Source organism: Cardiocondyla obscurior, linkage group LG07, assembly GCF_019399895.1.
Source record: "Cardiocondyla obscurior isolate alpha-2009 linkage group LG07, Cobs3.1, whole genome shotgun sequence".
Classification (NCBI taxonomy): Eukaryota; Metazoa; Arthropoda; class Insecta; order Hymenoptera; family Formicidae; genus Cardiocondyla; species Cardiocondyla obscurior.
Window position 1 is genome coordinate 7034067 of NC_091870.1, and position 20442 is coordinate 7054508.

The following is a 20442-nucleotide window of genomic DNA, read 5'->3' on the forward strand; positions in this document are numbered from 1 at the left end:
ACCTAAAAATATACAATACTTTGGAATGTGTAAAATATAATTAAAATTGAATATAATAGCTATAATTGAAATATATAATTAAAAAAATTTAAAGACGTGCGTATGCATAATTTTTTTTTCTTTTATACATATATAACATGGTTTATTCTAATAGAATTAAAAAAAAAAAGATATTTAATACTGAATTTTTTGTCTAAAACTAGACTCTGCACCTTATTCCATTATCACAAATCGAGTAAAAGAGAACTTGTAGCATTATAATACTGGCCTGTTATTAAACGTCATTATTGATGATATATTTTCTACACTATACCGCGATGACACGCGAATTACCTCATTGAATATTGCTCACGTAAATATGTCGTTAACATCGAACAGCAGTTTGGATGAGATTTAATATTTTATCACACATTAACACGTACGTCCTTTATAAAGATCGCGCGGGCTTTCTTTCAAGCAGCATTAGAAAAGAATTCACATTTTGAATGTAGAGGTGAATATAAATTCGTATATTACGTGAGTCTATGCATATCGATGGTGTGCGAGAAAAATTTAATAACTTCCACTATCGTCGTCGAGTAGATATATATAATAATAGTGTAACGCGAAAAAGAGAGGAAATGCAATTACGAGATCATCCGTGACTCATTTCTTTTCCCGTACGAGAGGGCCAGGTGATACAAAGCACTGAGCGGATCGCTAATAGGTTTCGATTTGTGAGTACATACCCTTGATGAAATCTACCGCCATTTCGAGACCGTACGTGTCCTTATCGCAATCGTCGAGTATGTGCGCCCCAATCTTAACTCCCGGAACAATTTCACGTTGATTGAGAATGTCCAGCGTATAAAGCATCGCCTCTAGCGCTTGTACGCCTCCTTGAGGCATCACCGGTCCGCACGTATAGGTATCCTCTCTCTCGTGAACCATCATTAACCCACCCAATATGAGATCGCCCTCGACCACCGCTTCCTTCTTCACGGGCCACCTGAAGTCGTGCACCAGTCCGTTAGACTCCATCGTACGGAATTGGTGACGTCGGTGTCTAATTGGGTGGCGTAATTCATCGTGAAAACGACTCCGGCGTATACTCGCGCGATCGTCGCGGTGTCGCAGCCTCACCGCGTCCATCGTATAATCCACGTATTCATTTAGAAGAGGTACGCGCATGATACTGTCGGTCTTCGAGACGTCGATCTTTCTCGCCCATTCTTTGATACTCTTCAAGCGTCGATCTTCGGCCGAGCAAATGCAGCTCAGTAGTGCCAGAAGCAGTAGCTTCATGACGTCATAATCGATAAATTATGTTGTTGGTTTACTAGTTTTCTCGTTTTCGACACGTCGGCAATTTTGACGTCGCCGTGGCTCTTGCCTGTCCGCCTTGGGCTTTGAATTCACGATGATTTACGTCGCTGCTCCTTCCTTGGCGATGCGAACGAGGGAACGATATCAGGTTCGAACGTAAGATCGGAGGCCTCGCGCACGATCGACGGAAAGGACGTGCCAGCGCGAACCGGGGGGGATATTCGATTGATCCCGTTTTTCGTATTTCGTATGTATGACGTATATCAGAAGCGAGCAGCAACTGATTCAGAAGTGGAATGTCTCGCCAAGATACTTTCAATTCGGTGACACTTAAGAGATAAAAGAATTTGTATGAAAAATAGAAATCGCAGCTTTGCAAAATCAATATTCTTTTGCAAAGATATTCCAAAGATATTCAAAATATTCTAAAGATATTAAGAGATAAAAGAATTTGTATGAAAAATAGAAATCGCAGCTTTGCAAAATCAATATTCTTTCGCAAAAATATTCCAAAGATATTCAAGTATGTGTGACGCGTAAAATAATTAATTGACAATGTTTGAGGAAAATTATTTACGATTAAAGACACTCGACTAATTGGAAGTGAAAATTTTCGAGCTTTGTAAATGTGTAATTGAATTGAAATGCTTCTTGGGATTCATACGGCAGGTGTGTTGTTTCTTGACAAACGATATGTCGCGACATATGCCACACTAGCATGCTAATGTAAGCCGAGATCTAGGAGATATAGAGGCGGCGTACATGTGTCGTCACGATGCTCGCGTAATCTTCCATTTGCTTTTATTATAGAAGACCTGTCTTTCCCAGTGCGGCACGTTCTTTTTAAGCTTTGTGCAATTTTTATGCGCGACCTCCAGCCCGTTACAATTTTTCAATGTTTTTACGTAAAGAATGATATGTAGCAACGTTAACGGGTTTACTCGTCGAAACATTTGCCAATTTAAGCTGCGTCATTTACGCGCAAAAGTTGGAATGAATTTATCGCCGACCCGGATCTCCCTATTGTTTTCATAACTTATCATCCTCATCTTCCTCTTTGGCTCTTGTCAAAAATAATTTTTACCTATTACAATCAACATTCTCTTATTCGTTTTTAATAAATTATAATTAATAAAAAAAAAATTTTAATACGTTCACGGGTAAATGTAATTAATGCTTCTTTACCATTTTGTCGTCGCAATATTAACAGCACGATATATTAACGAAAGAGAAACAGCTTCGGATGCGTTGCGTTAATTTATGCTCTCCCGTACGGAAGGCGAGGCACGCGGTTTGTGAGGATAAACAATACGCACGTATATTTAATGACACCGAAATGAATCGAGAATTGCGTCATATTAAGACGATCGTTATCCAACGCCATCAGATCGGCGACGACTCCGCTATCGTATTTTGATAGGTCTTCCGAGCTTCGAACCCGCCGGTGGTATCGTGCAAGCCGCAAGTTTAAATTGCTCGGTCACGAAGCGCCGCGTTGCATGGCCGAGAAATTGCAGATGTGCGAGCGCGAGCGTGCGGTCGCGCGTCGATAACGACTCGGGGTTTCGCGTAATTAAAAACTTCGACGTGGCTACGTCGCTGGGAGTTGCGTTGTTCCTGGCTGAACTTTCCGGCTTGCTAAACGATCGTCAGGACAACGGACCTCCGGCTCGGTTGTAATTCGTTGTTGCGGAATGTATACCTGTTGCGCGGTTCAAACTCTGATGGAAGTTTGATGGCTGCGCTGCCACGCTAAAGGGTTTTTTTTTTTTTTTCGCGCACGGTTTCTTTCCGCACGGAGAAATATACCGTCGTTTACGGGGAGGGGCGGAGCGGAAGGAAGGCTCTCTATGATCTCTATAACCGTTTGATAAAAGTATGACCAAGTGTCACTCCTAGACGACCTGTTGCACGCTATCCCAATGCAGTCGCTATTTTACGTTTACAGTGAAAAATAGCGAAAAAATAGAAAGGGGAAGATGATCGCGATTGATAGCAGCGGATAGAAGTTGAATTATAAATCGCGCACAGTTCCTCTCGAACGGGCGATGAATTTAGAATTGATTTTTCTTCAATGAAAATTTCATATCTTAATTACAAGGCTATTTTATATTCATGTCAGAGGTGTTAATTAAAGCCCTTAATATTCTAACAGATGGTAAAAGTTTTATACATGATTCAGTTTTGGACGCTGGCACTTTCGGAGAAATGAAACCTGCACTTGTTAAGATAGATTCGCGAATAGCATCTTAACGAGAAAAGGATATGATAACTTATTACACATGTTTTATATTTAATTTAATTGTAATTTATAATATTTTTCTGTCGATTATATTTGGACTACCAATTTTTACGAGTAAGGTAATGAATGTTAATTAAATCAGAAATAAGATAACTGTAGTGTATTGAAAAAAAAAAAGAAAAAAAATGAGTTTCTCTTATTTTCAAATGATAACGTTTAGATATTAATTGATTGCGACACGCAAGTGCATTTTTTTTTGTTTCACATGCCTTTTAATTTTCTCTCGTATTTCGCGAGAGTAATTTATAACCTTGAAAATTCATCATGTCCAGTATCGCAATGAATAACGTATAAATAGCAATAACGGGGTTCGATAGTGAGATGTCGAAGCATATGAGAAAATCAATTTTGTCGACGGTGATAGGAGTACCTCGTCTGTTTATTAACAGCGCGTCGTTTTTCGGATACTAAATTTACGCTGATTGCAAACATCTGCTCGTCAAATCAATTGGTTTTCGCCGTTGGTTTAGTACGCAATCACGAATCAGGATCGACGATTGTTAACAGCAACGCACGCGTGCGATTTTAAATAATATATGGCGCAAAGAATAAAGCGTAAAGAGTAATGAATGAATAATTATATGGAAAAAAGAATCGAGGCGAGCAAATAAAATAATTTCTCTTCCGTGAACGTTATAAAGTTTGTTAGTTTTGGGTGTAATTAATTATTTACGTTTCAGAACAGTCGATATTGATTTGCATATTAATACCATTCTTCTATTACTTCGATCTACATTTATGGTAATTAGCATAAATTAGTTCATGTGTATACAATGATTAAACGTGTGTATTAATATTATACAATAGTTTACCGTATACATATTTCCGATGGAGTGTAAGTTACGTAATCAATTAAATTTGATTACCGTACTTAAAATAAAATCCACGAATAATTGTCGCGTAATTTTCAAATCATTTTAATTAAGTTGATTTTTCTAACGTATTTATAATCAATCGCGATTGTTTATTAATATATCTGCAATATGCGCGATTAATCGTCGAGGTAAACGAGCTAAGAATTTTATAGCTCATGAAATTGTGATAATTTCCAAGGTACGCGCCATGCTGCAATTAATTAAGTGGGAGAGCTAATTATAATAGCAAACTGTCCAATTAATAGATGATTCCCCGAATTCGGGCCAAAATGCGGCAAGGATCTTCATTGAACTTGCATCAAATATGTCACAAAGCGACCGCACATTTCGGTTAAGAGAGTAGCAGAGATGAAATATAATAGACAATCTACATCTCGCGCTCAAACTGTCGCTCCGTAAATTACTGAAGCCTCAATAGGAATCCAGATCGTATTTCCTAAAGTTTGCACTTCTACGGAAAGACAAAGTTATCTGGCTATAGAACGTAATTTGCCGCAGACTTTGGCCACTACTTGCTTTACGTTGTCAGAATTTTTAACCATTTTTCTCTTTTTGTTGAAAAGTTAAATCAGGCCCTAATCAAGGTTGAGAAAGTAATTTACTCGAGATTACACGACGATGATACTTGCTTTGAATTATTCAAGGACACGTTAAAATAATTAATGCACGTTTCAATATAATTTTAATGCATATTTTTTGTTATAAAGAAAGATTGCAGGGCGTGTCGCAACCGATTATGGCAAAACAATTTTTTAAAATATAATGTTAATGGAAAAGAAATATTGTGTATGCTGCACGACACGATATTATTACCGCTTATTATTATATTTTTTCTCTTTTTTTTTTTTTTAAGTAACACTTTTCAGTTATAATTAAAATTTTATTACATTATTAAGATGAATATCACGCACGATAAATTTGCACTATCTTTAAACTACAAATTGAAATAGTCATGCATAAATTTTTGATTTAACTTTTTATTAGCGTACCGAAATCCTCGACCGCGAACAATGGATTGTCAAATTAAATAATTTTATTCACGATTTCTTTGATCCGCTTTTTTAAATGGAAAAATTATTTTTACCATCACAAAAAAAAATAAAAAGAATTTAAGTATTTAATACTCTTAGAGCGATTGTTTTACTATCAGAAATACATACATATTCCATAAACACATTTCGAAAAACCGAAAGTCGTCCGCGTTTGCGGGTAACGATAAAATATTTAGATGTTGTTTAGTTCACGGAAACCATTTGGAAAAAAGTGCGAGTTCTATTTCCTTTTTAGTTATTAATACTTTACACCATTTCATTCTTCGTTGTTTAACGGATTGAAGTAAATATATTCGAGTGCAGGATATTTTAATTATTAACACGGTAATAGGCGCAAATACCATAGCAATGAATAGTCGATGTCACATACGCGTGAGATGAACGTGCAATTGAATTGCAAGCCCGAGGACATTTCATTATCAGGGCTTCAAAGCGTTTCAGTTAAAGTCCACTTATTTGATTACTTATCATCTTCATTTGGGGTTTCATTGTGCATTGCGCAAAGACGGTGACAAATTAATTTGATACACTTTGCCCAACTTGTCCGCGGAGCTTTACGAGTTTTAAAGTGCACGTGGGGGGGAAAAAAAAAAAAAATTTTAGAGGGTATTACTTCGCAGAAGGCTGCTGTCCTTTCCGTCACTCGTGGAACACGCGAATTATCGGAGAAAACTCGAAATTGTGAGCGGCTGCACGTGATGGACTACGTCGTGGTTTAATTCACGGGATTACCGCGCCGCTTGTGTAAAATTTTATGTCACATCTCGACGAGGATCTTTAATTTATTGCATTTTACCCGACCCGAGAACGGTTTCGAAAAGGAACACGCGCGCGCGTTACTGTGCCGTAGCAGCCACTGACTGGCTGGTGCGACTGCATCAACGCTACCCTCGAACGTATCAACCCTCCACCCTCCCGCGTATCTCCTACTCTGCGACCCCTCTCTTCGTAACACGGTCTGACCATTTTCTCATAGGTCCTTTCTCTTCCCTGTGTCTTGGCGCCCTCTCTTTCCCGTTGTTTCACGTAACGATCTATAGAAATTCACACCGTGCGATTAAATAATGGTTAGCACCGTCGCAGTACCGTTTCGGCGAGCAGAATTTCGAAGGTAACGAAATGTCGCGAAACAAAATTTAAATAACATTTGCATAACTCGCAAATAAAGACGGATTTCAATTCATTCGAAGAACGCGCTCGCTATTCGCGAAGTCTCTGCAACAATGTGGAAAAATATTTCGAGATGATCCTTTGTTACGTTTTAATTAATTACTTCAAACGCGTTATTAATTCCTCAATAAATTAAACATCGGGATAAGCCGGACTTATTCTCGTGTACACAATTAAAAATTAAATTGCAAAGATGTGAAGCGGGAGTTTGCGCTACGTGTAACAGGAAGCTTAAGGTCTTATCGGAATTCCGAACGCATGTAACGTAAATAATGATAAATTTAATTAATACTTAATAATTATTCTCGTGAGAATAATTATGGCAACTTTTGGCAATAATAAATCATATCCGTTTTGCATTGCTTCCTTGTCAAAATTCGCAACGTAATTTCGTAGTCCGTGAGGTGAGTGGTCTCGCGCGGCTAAAATACCGCGGTAATTAGCTTACACGGAGATGTATATACTGCACGCGGTACTATCATAACGGAAACAAGCCACCTCGTGCCCATCAACGCGTACATCACCGTTACCTGCATTCAAAGAGACGTCTTTTATTTTTTTTGCGCCACGTTTATTTTCGGTTTTGCCGTAGCGGCGGGTCATTCCGTTTTTTAACAGGTTTTTTTATTCAAATAATCGAAAGACTAGATGAGAATGGTTTTTCCTCTATTTATGTGTTGCGTGATTCCGACGCGTATCTAACGCACGGAATATTCTGTTGTAATTTTATTTTCCACCGCAATCTCTTGCGCTTCGCAAGTTTCGTCGGCACGGTCTTTCACGCGGTTCTTTAACGAGGCGAACAAAATTAGTCGAAAAAAATGTAGCCAATGTGGAAAAAAAAGAAAAAAAGAAAAAAAAAATAGCTGTATCGAACAATCGTTAATTGCGTGAAGCGAAAAAAAAACACGCTCGTTAAAAAGACGTACGGCTCCGTTTAAAAGTGAATCAAAATAATTTGTCGGTCGAACGTTAGATATAAATTTATCAATTATATTCTTGTCGCTAGAAAATCTCCATTTCTGAATACTGTCCACGATAACGTTAAAGTAAACAAAAAAGGAAATTGGTAATATCGCGATCAAACTTATCGCGGCAACTCCGCCATGAGAATTATCTTGCATTAGCTGGCATTAAATTTTCCGTGAAATGTAGTTTCCGATTACATTTTTCTTTTTTTTTTCTGAGATACGGCTATACGAAGTCCGAGCGGTAACAATCTATCCAGTTAACGATCGGGAACAGTAATTGGAGAAAAGTGCAGGACAGGCGAGAGTCGTCCAATTGGAGGAAAAGATTGCCCGATTGCTTCACTCAAATATCAATTGCTAAAAAATTGACAAATTAATTTATCGCAGTTTCATTGTAGCTGCCAGGAGAAATTCGAGATATATAGAACGCAGTAGTACTAGTTGGAATTACTAACGGGATAGCACGTTCAATTTTTGATGAATGACGTTAAAACTACGCGCTAGTCCAATAGTTGGGCTAACCGAGGAAACGGTTGGCTCGGTTTAACGCTGCATCAATCCCGCGATTAATTTATCGAGAAATTGCGAGCAATTTCTAGAATTGCGCGACATCTGTTACATGCGCGATAATGCCTTGGAATTCGGCACGTCAGCTGGTCACGACGCGTAATAGTTCATGAATCTATTATGCTGCGCGACCGTGCAAAAATGTATGCATAGAACTGTCGGGTAGCATTACCGCGTGAATGCATTGAATAGTCTGGCTTTAGCGTGATTCCCTGAGATTCAACATTTATTTTGTAAGACGGGAGTTTTTTTTTTCCTTCTTTTTTCTTTTCCTCTCCGCGAGGTATCACGGATACGAAATTAGACGATAGAACAGCAGTAATTGCTACGAAATCGACAAACATAAAAACAAAGGTATTCTTTAATTATAAAATTCAGTAAAATAATATTGAAATCGTATGTGCGAGATCGAACTAATCTCTCAAATTAATACTGATGCAACTATGAAATACAATTCTATTTTGACAACGGCGCGCCAATGCTGCGTAAAGAGATAAACGTGAGAAATGAAAGTACAAGCGAAAAGCGATACGTGCGTAACTATAATACCACTCTGAAAGAATATTGGACGACTCTATTTTTTTTTTTTTTCTTTTTCCTTTTTTTTTGACGTTTTATTAATCCGCTTTTCGACAAGGCACACAGGGAAAAAAGTATCGAAAATAAAAACGATGCGCTATTCGGTTACTGAATCTATGGAGTCGCAAATGCACCCAAACGCCACTGTAAAATAGAGGAAAATGATAGCGATCACGTGCTTGGTGCATCATGGCTGCGGAAAATGGATTAGGCGTGTTTTTGTGCAGTTACTTATGAGATCACGTAGCCGGAGCTGGCCGAGGTGGCTTCGGAAATTCGTGCCGGAAGTCTTATATCTCGGTGATCAATTCTCTTGGAGCGAGCCCGAGATAAGTTCGTTAAGTGCCGGGTCGCAACCGTGCAATCGACTGTGATTTGTTAAGAATATCTAAAGCTTTGCCTGGGATTAGCTTTCACCGAGTCGGGAGTCGTGATTTATAATAGATCCTTGTACGTTAATATAGCGAGCATGAAACGTGACTTGAAAGATTTTTTATTCCTTTTTTTTGATTATTTATTCGCGGAACAATGTTGATTCTAAATAGCGGTATATTGCAGGTGTCTTTTGTCCCGTTTTTCTTTTGATCTTTCGTGAAAGCAGGTAAAATGATAAGCTTGATACGCTGTATACATATGTATATTAACTACTGTGAAATTTTTAATACCCTTTTATATGTATAAAGAAAAATGTCAAGATTCTTAAGTCAATTTTACTTTGACTTTACTAAACTGTTATTACGTGTACGTTCTAGAGGGTGGGAAAAATATATATTTGTTTAATTAATTCGCTGGTTCTTATCGCGGTGCAAAGGAAAATTACATTTCGTACGGCTTTGTCAGTCTTTTCGTATAAAATTTTCTATATTTATTCATTAAAGTATATTGATTTTCGTCTCTTCGCCCAAGATTACACAGGTTTTTTTTACATTGGTTTTTAAGAATGGGATAAAATTATGAGAAAAGTACTTGGTACAAATACTCTGATAAATACCAATGGCCGAGTATAATCCTAATAAAAAAAAGTATCGCATACTAATTTATGAAAACTCCAGTTTAAACCTCGTTAGACGCTAGCTAGTTAATGAATCTCCGCGGTTTTTGTTCGCAAAGCTTTTTAAGCCATAATTTGATTCTATACTGTAACAAATTTATGACGGAAAAAGTTTGTCGGCTAACTTTCTAAAAAAAAATAAAAAAAAAAAATTAAAAAAAAATATAGCGATAACAATATGTTGTTTTTAAATGTTTATTTAAAATGTTTAATGAGTAGATTTCTGCTCGACAACATGCAATGTAGTACATATATTTTTTTTATAAATATTTTATACGACGGAATTTATTCTAAAAGTTATTATCGCGAAATAACTATTTACGCATTGAAAACGTTAGCAAGAATAATAACAACTTGCGCGTTAAAAATATTTTCACGACTCTAGTTTAACAGTCTCAACAGATGTAATTTTTAGAATGATACCGAACGCCAATCTCGTGACGAATAACTTTCAGCGATAGGAAAATAGTTATTTTTTTTTTTTCGAACATTTGCAGAAAGTAATGCTGCAATGGATGAAAGTTTTAAAAAAAATAGTTGATATAAAGGTATGTTACAATGTTAGTATTCTTGCACAAAGGAAGCAGGCGCACGTTTGATGTTCCGGTATATTGGCCACGCGAGCGCACGTTTAAATATTCCACCGCAGCGTACCGTTCTCGTAACATTGATCAACAACTCGGGACTCGCAGGAGAAAGAGAGGAACGCATTTTATTGGCATTTTCCAAAGAGAAGTTTCGTGATATCCAAAAATTTACATGAAATGATCGCGGTTCGATCGTTTAATCGAAAAAATTTTTATTGTGAAAGAAATGTTAGACTTTTTAGTTGAGCAAGATTTGAGAAAAAAGTTATATTATCGAGTTACGTTTTCTTTTTTCTTTATTTTTTTATTTTTTTTTTTATTCTTGATGTCTTTTTGAGAATCTTCTCCAGGCAAAATAAATATACTTAGTATGCAGCATTTCCGAGTTGAACGATAACTCGCTAGCTGCAATGCTGCAGATATTAACATTTTCGCAACAACAATGGTTTTGACAAAGTAGTAGGAGTTTCGCCGATTCTTCTCTATTCTTGCAAATAACACTTCGAATAAGAGTGCCATTCTCTGAAATGATGGAAATTCTGGTCTCATTAAACTTTCATAAAATCGTTATTATTGCTCACTTCCGTGAGGTACAGCGGTATTCGATTTTGCCATTATCTCCTGCTGCGGCGCCTCAGCTGAGTTGCACGTTGAAAAATGTTGTTTTTAAATCGTTCGTTGGGTGAAGCAAGTCGTGACAAATTGCTGTGCTCGCCACGAGGAGCAACATTATCTCGAGAGCTCGCGTGCAGTTCAAACGCAAAAACGTTCATGTTTTAATGACAATAGGTTACAATGTCGTTCACTGTCCAGTTATCAGATATGAATTCACGAATATACCTAGAATACACGTGGAATTCGGCAGAATATTTCAATTGTCGCCGCTTTTAGTTACGAGTAAATTAAAAAAAAAAAATAAAATAAAATAAAAAAAATAAAAATAAAAAGAAAATAAAAATAAAATTTAATCTTTAATTGCAGACATGTATAACATTAGGAATGTACGTGGGTGGCTGTAGGTGCGTGGATATTTATGCAACATATTTTCGCGTTCACACATCTTGAAATAAAATGCTCATGCGACATACATACGTATAAATATACATATATCTTATTAATATTATGAGCCTGCGCGTTGGAAGTGAAGCAAATACATTACTGTTCATTAAAGTTAAATGTTACATTACGGCATAATAATTTTAAACATCTGCACTTGTTTCGTGACAGCGAGATTTGTAAAGCATGCTACGCTAGCGTTACACCTGCCGTCTTGCGAGACAAAGAGCAACAGCGACTTGAAACGAACACTGAAATTACACTTTAAACTTTAATTGTGGATTTGAGACGGTTATATCTTCATTCTCACTTGTTTGCGACTGCCTTTTCGCGTTCAAGATAGTTTAAACAGTTTACTTTTTTCCTGTAGCTGTTACTGTAATCAATGTAACATAAATAATCGTAATTCTTAAAATATTCTTGCTCGGCATTTAATTTTTCTTTTTTTTTTCTTTTTTTTTTCGTATCTATTAACAATACTTTAAACTTTAAATATTACTCGAAGCAATATTAATATCCCGCGTGACGATTGCGTCAGTATAATTTTGCGTTGCGTCTCTATGAGTACACAGGATGGATGTTGCAGGGAACGAACTGTATTGAAGGTAATAATAATTACAGACCGCAATGTCCGTGACGCTCTCGCTGGGAAATTCAGCATGCAATATTAATTAACAGCTTATAAAGACCAATCGATTTGAAGATTATCTGTACGTACCGCGAACATGTTGAATCAATTCGGTTTAGCTGTTTGTAATCTAGCCGCTTGCGCGTCTATATACAATCACTTTATTACGCAGGTATACATATACATACGTTGCATTATCGTGGAGAGTATTTTGATTTGAGAATCTGAACATCGCAGCCTATTTTTTTTCTTTTTCTTTTTTTTTCTTTTGTATTTTTGATAAAATTCGATTAATCCATTTTCGTTCGCCGGTGATTTTTGACGAGCTTCCGGGGATTTGTTCGCGCCTATAAGCCGCTTAAATCTCTCTTCCGGGGAAGTATCAATAAAACCGATTACGTCCTCGTGAATATCAACGAGTTGGCGCCAGCTGGTAGAACGCAAGCTTACAGCATGCAGTACTACGCGTTCATCAACAGCTATTAATCCGGGCTAAGATTAAATATATTCCGTATAGTCAAGATAATTTACATTGCTTGAGCACACTATCTGTTGCATAATTATGGCATACGCAACTTTGTTGCTCGTTTCGTTTGAATTACGAACTTATATTGTTTTAAACGGACGCGTTAACTCGAGAACTTTTAGATCTTTTTAAGCCAGGCATTAATCTATCTTTTTTTATGTCACTTTGAAAGAAAAGAAGCAAAAAAATAGAAAATTATATATATTTTATTTTTCACGAGATTACTTTTAAATAAATTGCTTCGGGCGGGTAGTTGATACCAAAATAACGGGTATATTTATAGATAGCGCAATTGTAGAGCAGTTCTCCTAAATGTTGTATTTTATAGAAGAGAATTCTGTCGCTGAAAATTAAAGCCCGATAGGGACTTGTCTATAAATTATATGTATAGACGCGATCGATGTTTGGTATTAAAGCGATTTTTGCAGATTATACTGACAGTGACAAAACGCGTAGAGAATTTCAGCATATGATAAATCTCGTAATTTATCGAATGCTGGCGCTATTGCAATTTTCTGCGAAGTAGTCGGTATCTTGCGAAAGGCTCGATAAATCCACCCTCGCAAGCTCGCTGAAAATTTACCGACAGCTGGTTGGAAGTTTACCGGTGGTTGAATATGCCTCTTTAACTGTTGGCCCACTGATGTTTATTGTATGTTATTTATTTAGTATACTAACTTACGTTTAATTCAATTTAACCCTTTGACTACAGAGCGCTTATAAACGAGATCTTTGAGTTGCGTTTCATCAAGCCTTTGTTTAACGAACAAACGGGCGTTTTTTTATTTGTATTTTAGACGCAATACGCGCCGCGAAAATACTTCTCGTGAGAATCAGATCACCCTACTTGGCTCGCGGGGCTGATTTCGGTTGCTTCAGCTAATTAGAAATTGTTAATCGTAAGCGTAATTAGAGCGTGGTCAATCACAATTACAAATGCAGATCGCTGGTAGCACGGTTCTTAAACGCCTTTAGGTATCGCACACAGTCAAAGGGTTGAATATGAAATGCTTTCCGATTAATACGCCGTCTACTTCAATCTTCGATGAATAAGTCATCGGCAATGTTTTATTAATGAAGGTATTTGCTGTTACGATAATTTTTTTTTTAATTTGCTTATTACGTCTCTTCTAAAATAATTGGAAAAAAATTGTAGTCAGTAAATTGATTAGTTTGAAATAAGCAAAATAACTCGATGAATGTGTACGAAAAATTGAAAAATAGATTCAAAAGCAATTTGATTGTATTTTCTATTATACATTTAAATGTGAAAGCATTGTCGATGGAATGCGTGTATATACGTACGCTTTTTACCGTGAACGTCATTCAATCATTGCACTACGCAAAGCAACATAGTAAGTTAATACTTAATACAAGTTCGTTTCAATAGAATTATGTGCGCGGTGATCACGCTAACATAATTCTCCTGATTTTATCGGAAATTTCTCCAGAGATATTATAGACTTGCAATGTCATAATGGTTTCAATGCCAACGGTATATCGAACATTCCCTTAGAATAAATATGTCGTATTTATATTACACTTATTATTTTATTTTACTTCGTTTGATTACAAGCTTAGATATCATTTAAATCTAAAGTATAAAGGAAAGCGCTAAAAAAAACAAAAAAAAAATAGGAAAAAAGAAAAGAAAAACGATAGAGTACCAGAGAAGAAAAAAATTGTATATCATAAAATGCATTTCTAGTTGCAATATTGTATTTCTCGGTTTATTGAATTTAAAATGGAATCATACACAGTAATTACAAAATCGAAACTTTTTTCATGCTCGCATATCTCACGATTGATTAATATTTATAACGCAAAATATAGTATTACGTGCAGCATGCGTAAAGCGAGATTATCGTGCTTTCGCGACGTGTAATACCTTTAATGAAATCCACTGCCATCTCAAGACCGTACGTGTCCTTGTCGCAGTCATCGAGTATGTGCGCTCCGATCTTGACGCCCGGCACTATTTGTCGATCATTGAGGGTATCCAACGTGTACAGCATAGCTTCGAGAGCCTGAATTCCGCCCTGAGGCATTACGCGGCCGCATGTAATTCTATCCTCTCTTTCGTGCACCATCATCAGTCCACCCAGGACGAGATCACCTTCCACCACCGCGCTATGTTTTACAGGCCACTGGTCCGAGAGCACGTCACTCGTCGACGAGTCGATGATGCTCTCCGTGGCGATGCTTTCGAAAACGTCTCGAGAAAGATTGTTCCTTTGCAAAAACGGGTCGATAGTCGAAACGGATTCGTTACCATACGCCCTCTCTTGCGAATTAACGAGCTCGGTTGGAAATTCTTGGATCACGTTCTCGTTCGCAGTTAAAGAAACGTATTTTGGAACAATAGAGTCGTTCGTTTTAGTTATCGCGCTCAATTGATCTCGCACTTGGATTAGACCGTGCGTTCCTACCGAGCTATCGTCCAACACCTTCGAAGCATCCATCAATGGTATCTGTAATGAGTCAGAAGCGTTCGAACCGATTCTCGTCGGAGCGTTCGTGTAACTCTCATCGCGATCACTTGTCAACGGGATTGATCGCCATTCTTTCTGAAATTCTTCGTGTTTCAAAGGCGCTATCGTTTCTAAAGACGTAACGTCGTTTTTCGCGCTGGATGTTCCATCGTTATTTGTTTGAGTTGCTGGAACGGACGGATCGACGGTAAATTCGATTAGCAAGTTTGATGTTGTCGTTGCGGTATCAAGTGTCTTCAACGTTTCGCTATCGAATTCAGTCGTGGTAGAAATCCCTGGAGTATTTTGATCTTTGTGTCGCTTGTACCGTCGATACTTTGAGTTATGGACACCATCGCTCCGCGAATAAAATCCAGACCCTTCACGCACGTCTCGATGATTTCCACTTCGCCTCGTTGTAACCCCGACGTTTTTAAATCCAGGCTTATCCGTAAGTTCGCGCGATGACTGCACACGCCCATTAATCTTCCGCATCCCGCTCGAATTATCGCTGACATTCGCTGCACCGAAAAAGATAGATATGCTCTCGGCTAAAATTCTTTGAGGCTCCTCGCCGGTTTCCGATCTTCCGTCGGTTGTCCCAGCGATGCGTGGAGGCCGCGTATCGATTGGGCGAAATTTCTGCGAGTATTTCGGCCGGCCGTGAGGTTTTCGGCCGTGGAATTTTGCGATCCTTGATGGGCCGGAGACATTCCAGAGGCCGATTCGAAGCGCGTCACGAACTTCGTCCTCGAACTCCGTTCTACGCGGGAGCTCACAGTCCGCGTCAGATCCGACGTGTTGTACGTGCATCGGATTCCTTTTCTGCGTGACTGAAATACGCGGTAGCATTTGATAGTCTAAGTTCGATTCATCGGTTCTCCCGGTAGATAAATTAGTTGGTAACAGATCAGCTTCCGTTTCGAGAGTATTGCGCGTCGTGTTTGCAGCGGCGGTAATCTTCTTTCCTTCTGGTTTATTTTTCGCACGCGTCTCCCTGTGCACCGGCGTTTTTCTATTTGTTGAAGAGCGATATCGATGTCGTTGATCAAATACATCGTTTACTTTCAGCGCATTCTTTGTTTCGTCTAGAAAGGGACGCCTCGGCGCCTCGGAAGCGACTTTTTTTCTAACGAGTTGGTTATCGAGCGTGTTCGATGCACGAGAATCGATCCTGTCGTTTTCCCTCTTGTCCTCCCGTGCATCCGAACTTACTTTAAATCCTATCTTTAAGGATTCCTCACGTTTATGTGTTTTGGCTGGCAGAAACTTATCCACTTTATAGGATTCCGAAGAGCGATAAGGACTTAGGATATTTTCTTCTCGGCTAACTTTTTCGTTCGGGCTCGAGATTTTGGAGTTGAGAATTAATGTGGCCCAAGTGACAGTCGCGGAACGTTGATACGGTAAATTCTTCGCGATCGCGTTGCCTGTGGTAGTTATCACAGTTTTATTCCCACGATTCGGATTTCTCTTTGAGCTCGAGTCGTTGAAAAAAGTCGGCCCTACTCTCCGAAACTCCCCGTTAATTTCCCCGTAAATCAATTTATTCGCCTTGTTTTTCGTCAGCCCGAGACCACCGCGGGAATCTCTTTTATTTCTGTTACGTTCGTGCGTCCCCCCGGCTCGTTCGGCGTCTTTCGCAGTTCTCAGTTGCGAGATATCGGAATTTTTAAACTTCTGTGCGGAACTGTCTTTCCCGCTGCGCGAGTTCTTTGTGAATTTGTCGGTGAAGAATGCGGTCATCCCATTTTCCTCGCTAAAGATTCGATCCCTCTTGTGCTTTTTCCACCGTCCGCTTTTCTTGTCATACGCTTGAGTATCACGTCTTATCGTACCTACCTTTTTACGGCCGTTCGAGGACACGTAGATAGTTCTTTCCATTCGTTTTCCTCTTCTCAAAGGACTTTTCAACTCTCGCGATGTCGGCGGCGATGGACGTAGGCCAAACACGACTTTAAGATAATTCCTGGTATTGTTTGACCTTTTCGTGACAATTCGCTTTGACAGCCGCGCGTTATCCGTTCTTTTTCTAATCATCCGCGCACTTTTCTCGCCGCTGCCTTTCAAGTATTTCGGCGCCATTGCATTCGACGTAGCAATGTGCTTTTCATAGCCATTGAATTGTGAATCGCGATTTTCCGTATTTTTGAATTTCAGAGAAATTGCTTTCGTGTGCACTGACAAACGATCATTCGATTTAAAAGCTTCTCTCGCGTATCGTAATTTAGAATCGTCGATAACTTTCTTATCGGAAGCGGAATGCTCTGCTGCTCGACGGGCTTCATAACCAGTGTCGTCGACATTGTTTTGTAGTTCGCCGAGATATCGTTCGCCAGCTAAGCCGCTATTCAAAATCAGGAATATAGTCCACGTGGCCAGAACGGCCGTCCAACCAAAGTTTCGCCACATCACATCACCTCTTCGTCGCATTAGTCATTGCCAAGTTCTGAAAAAGAAAAGAGAGAAAAAGAAAAATAATTAAGATAATCACAAACTATTTGTATCAATTAATTGAGAAATAGTAAAAGAAAAATGCGAGGTAATTGATTTAGCATCAGGGTTTAATTAGATTTAAATGGTTATTAATTTTATTAATACGCGATGTGACGGGTATCGATATTTATGACGAAACAGATCATCGTTTATCATATTGCTGTTTGCGATGCAATTTTATACAATTATTTGTGATTTGATTTGAATACGATGCGTGAGCGGATCTACAGCCGTGCGCTACTATTGTTTGCGGACGGTGTGGTTCTCTAATTTCGACGAATTCCATTGCATCGTTCAACTAAAAGGGGTTGGCGCACAGGACTCTCGCGCCGACCTATGCTAACGAGTCGGTTGGTATTACCTCGCTTAAATCACTTTGAGTCTCATTTTAATCGAGATGAAAATCTCCTTGATTCCGCCTTACTTTTGAGCCGGTGCCTCCTTTCGCAATTAAGAAATCCGATTAAGATTTCGCCTGCACTGTTACTTGACGTGATATTATTAACGTGCACATAACGTTTACGTAACACGCTTGAAAGCAGATTATTATATTCTTATTTGCATTTCCTATCTTTTACGCGCGATATAAATCACATAAATATGTATGTTAATAATTAGAACATTTTCGACTTTATTTTAATAAAATACGATATATATACGTTCGATAAACAGTGTAACATCACGATTCTCGACTTAGCGGAAATCCAGATTACACGTACTTTGCGAGAAGACGGCGCCCGTCCGCCTTTAAGTTCTAAACTTGAGCTTAGCCGTGTAGCGCAAATATTGACGGACGAAAATTGTTTTAAATGATATTGATATACCAACAAACGGACAACGTGATATAACTGATTATGCATATAATATTTTTATTAATTATACGGTATATTTTGTAGAATGTATAGATCTGTCTGTTTGCTTCGTTAGAGTCCGAAATTAAAATCTTTAAAACTTATCAAACCACCTTTCTAACTTGACGGAATACCGTAGCTGTACGTGATATGGAATGATACGCTTTTGCAAGAGCTTGCAGTTAAACGTGTCACATAAACTGTAACTACGGCTAACTTTATGTTGCACGTTCCCGCGCTGCTGAAAGAGCAATCCCATTTGTTCGTGCACTAAATGACACAATAAGAAATGAAGTATATTAAAGGCTTTATACGCCCGTCTGTTTTTCAATCCTTAAAATTAAAGATTACAAAAAAAAAAAGAAGGTGACGTAATTATTTTGTATCCTCGCGCGTATAATTAATTAAATATTGCATCGTACGATTAGATACTTTTATTTTCTATACGTCCGCATTGATAATTTTATTTACGAGAAAGTACCCGTGGTATCGTGAAATCAAAATCGGAGAGACGGTCAGAAATTCGTTGCGGTTGAAGAATTAGAGTGAAAACTTTTTAAGCGATTCTTTTATTGAAATGAAATAGTAAATAAGTTTTTTTTTTCCTTGGCGTACCGAGAAAAATACGTATCTTTCTTTTGCGGGAGCACCTACAAAGTTTAATCGAAACTCTATGTTGCCTTTGAAAGGCTTTCCTCGTTAACGGCATGTTCCGGCTGATAATTGTAACGGTAGTACGGTAATACTTGGCCTGGTTTGGGGTACTTTCATCGAGCTGTCCTAGGAGAGGGTATCCGAGATTGATGAAAAGGAAATTGCACCATCGAATAGTCATATTGATCAAGTTAATAATAGACGATGTTCTCTGCTGTTAAATACTGACATCATGTACCTTCAAAATAAAAAATTTATACGGTCTTTCATTTTTAACGCGTTAAACAACTGTTTCATCTTTTTTTTGTAATTAAAAAAAATTCTTTTTTAAAGATATAAATTTTTATTAAAAAATTAATATACTTATATAAAATACATATCACGTTAATTAAATTTAAGATATACGTACATTGTAAATTATTATTTTTATTACGGCGCACGTGCTTATTCTTTTCCTTTCCATCACCATTTCGATTTACTGTTATCCGATATTTGTCATCAGGATGAAAGAACTTCGATAAATTGAATACGAAGACGAATGCGCACGTGCTTTTATCTACGTCGGTTAGGGAATGCATCGCTTCTCTCGTAATCCGCCTTTATACGTCCACTGAGGCAGATGGTCGATATACTTGTCTGATTTATATTTTATCGCTCCAATACGGTTGATTTGCATCGATTTTAAAATTATCCAAGTTTTAATAATCCGGGTGGAAAGGTACCGAAAGTCTTGGTTCAATTTAATACTTTCTTTGCTCGATCAATTGACAGTCATCGGATATTGATAACGGAGATGCGCTTTGTTTGCGCTTTGGAGACAAAGTAAATTTAATGTATAATAATAAAAGTAGAAATAATTAATTATAAATGTTGCTACGTTCTATATGTTATAACTGCTTTATAGTACTACGCTATTATAACGATTTTATTTTACTACAAAAGTTCTCTCATTATTTTGACAATCTTCGATAATAAAGATAAGGCCGTAGTTTCAAGATGATCTAGTTACTGCGTTTCCTACGCTCGTTTAATTACAGTCGCCCGAGGTTGTAAGTGAACGATCCTTCGGATATCGTTCTCATTCGTTTTCATCGTACATAGGTATGGCTTAATGTCTTTAATAGTTTTAAACAAGCTTTGCAGAAGCAAAATTCATGAGCTTTTTTACATGCCATGTACAAATTCTTTCGTTTGCTTTCTACATGAAGCTTCCAATTCAGTTTGGCGTCTAGTAGAAGTCTTTAAGTCTTTAACTAAGAGTACGGAATTCAACTTCTCACCCCGATAGTTTTTAAAGCCTG

General features: G+C 37.9%; 1 protein-coding gene and 1 long non-coding RNA gene across 3 annotated transcripts in view; one reads left to right on the forward strand and one right to left on the reverse strand.

The window, feature by feature from the left end:
• Positions 1-20442, reverse strand: part of Glurb (metabotropic glutamate receptor B) — a 104948-nt gene that overhangs the window by 48835 nt on the left and 35671 nt on the right. Inside the window, exon 2 of one of the 2 annotated variants that reach the window (XM_070659351.1) lies at positions 14558-17589. In XM_070659351.1, the coding sequence (XP_070515452.1) occupies positions 14558-17573 (3016 nt within the window). In that variant the 5' untranslated portion in view covers positions 17574-17589. Of the gene's footprint in view, positions 1-728; positions 5476-14557; positions 17590-20442 lie in introns of those variants that run through there. The other variant, XM_070659353.1, reaches the window with a different exon arrangement.
• Positions 1-20442, forward strand: part of LOC139104127 (uncharacterized) — a 133066-nt gene that overhangs the window by 12133 nt on the left and 100491 nt on the right. The gene's annotated exons all lie outside the window — the stretch shown is intronic.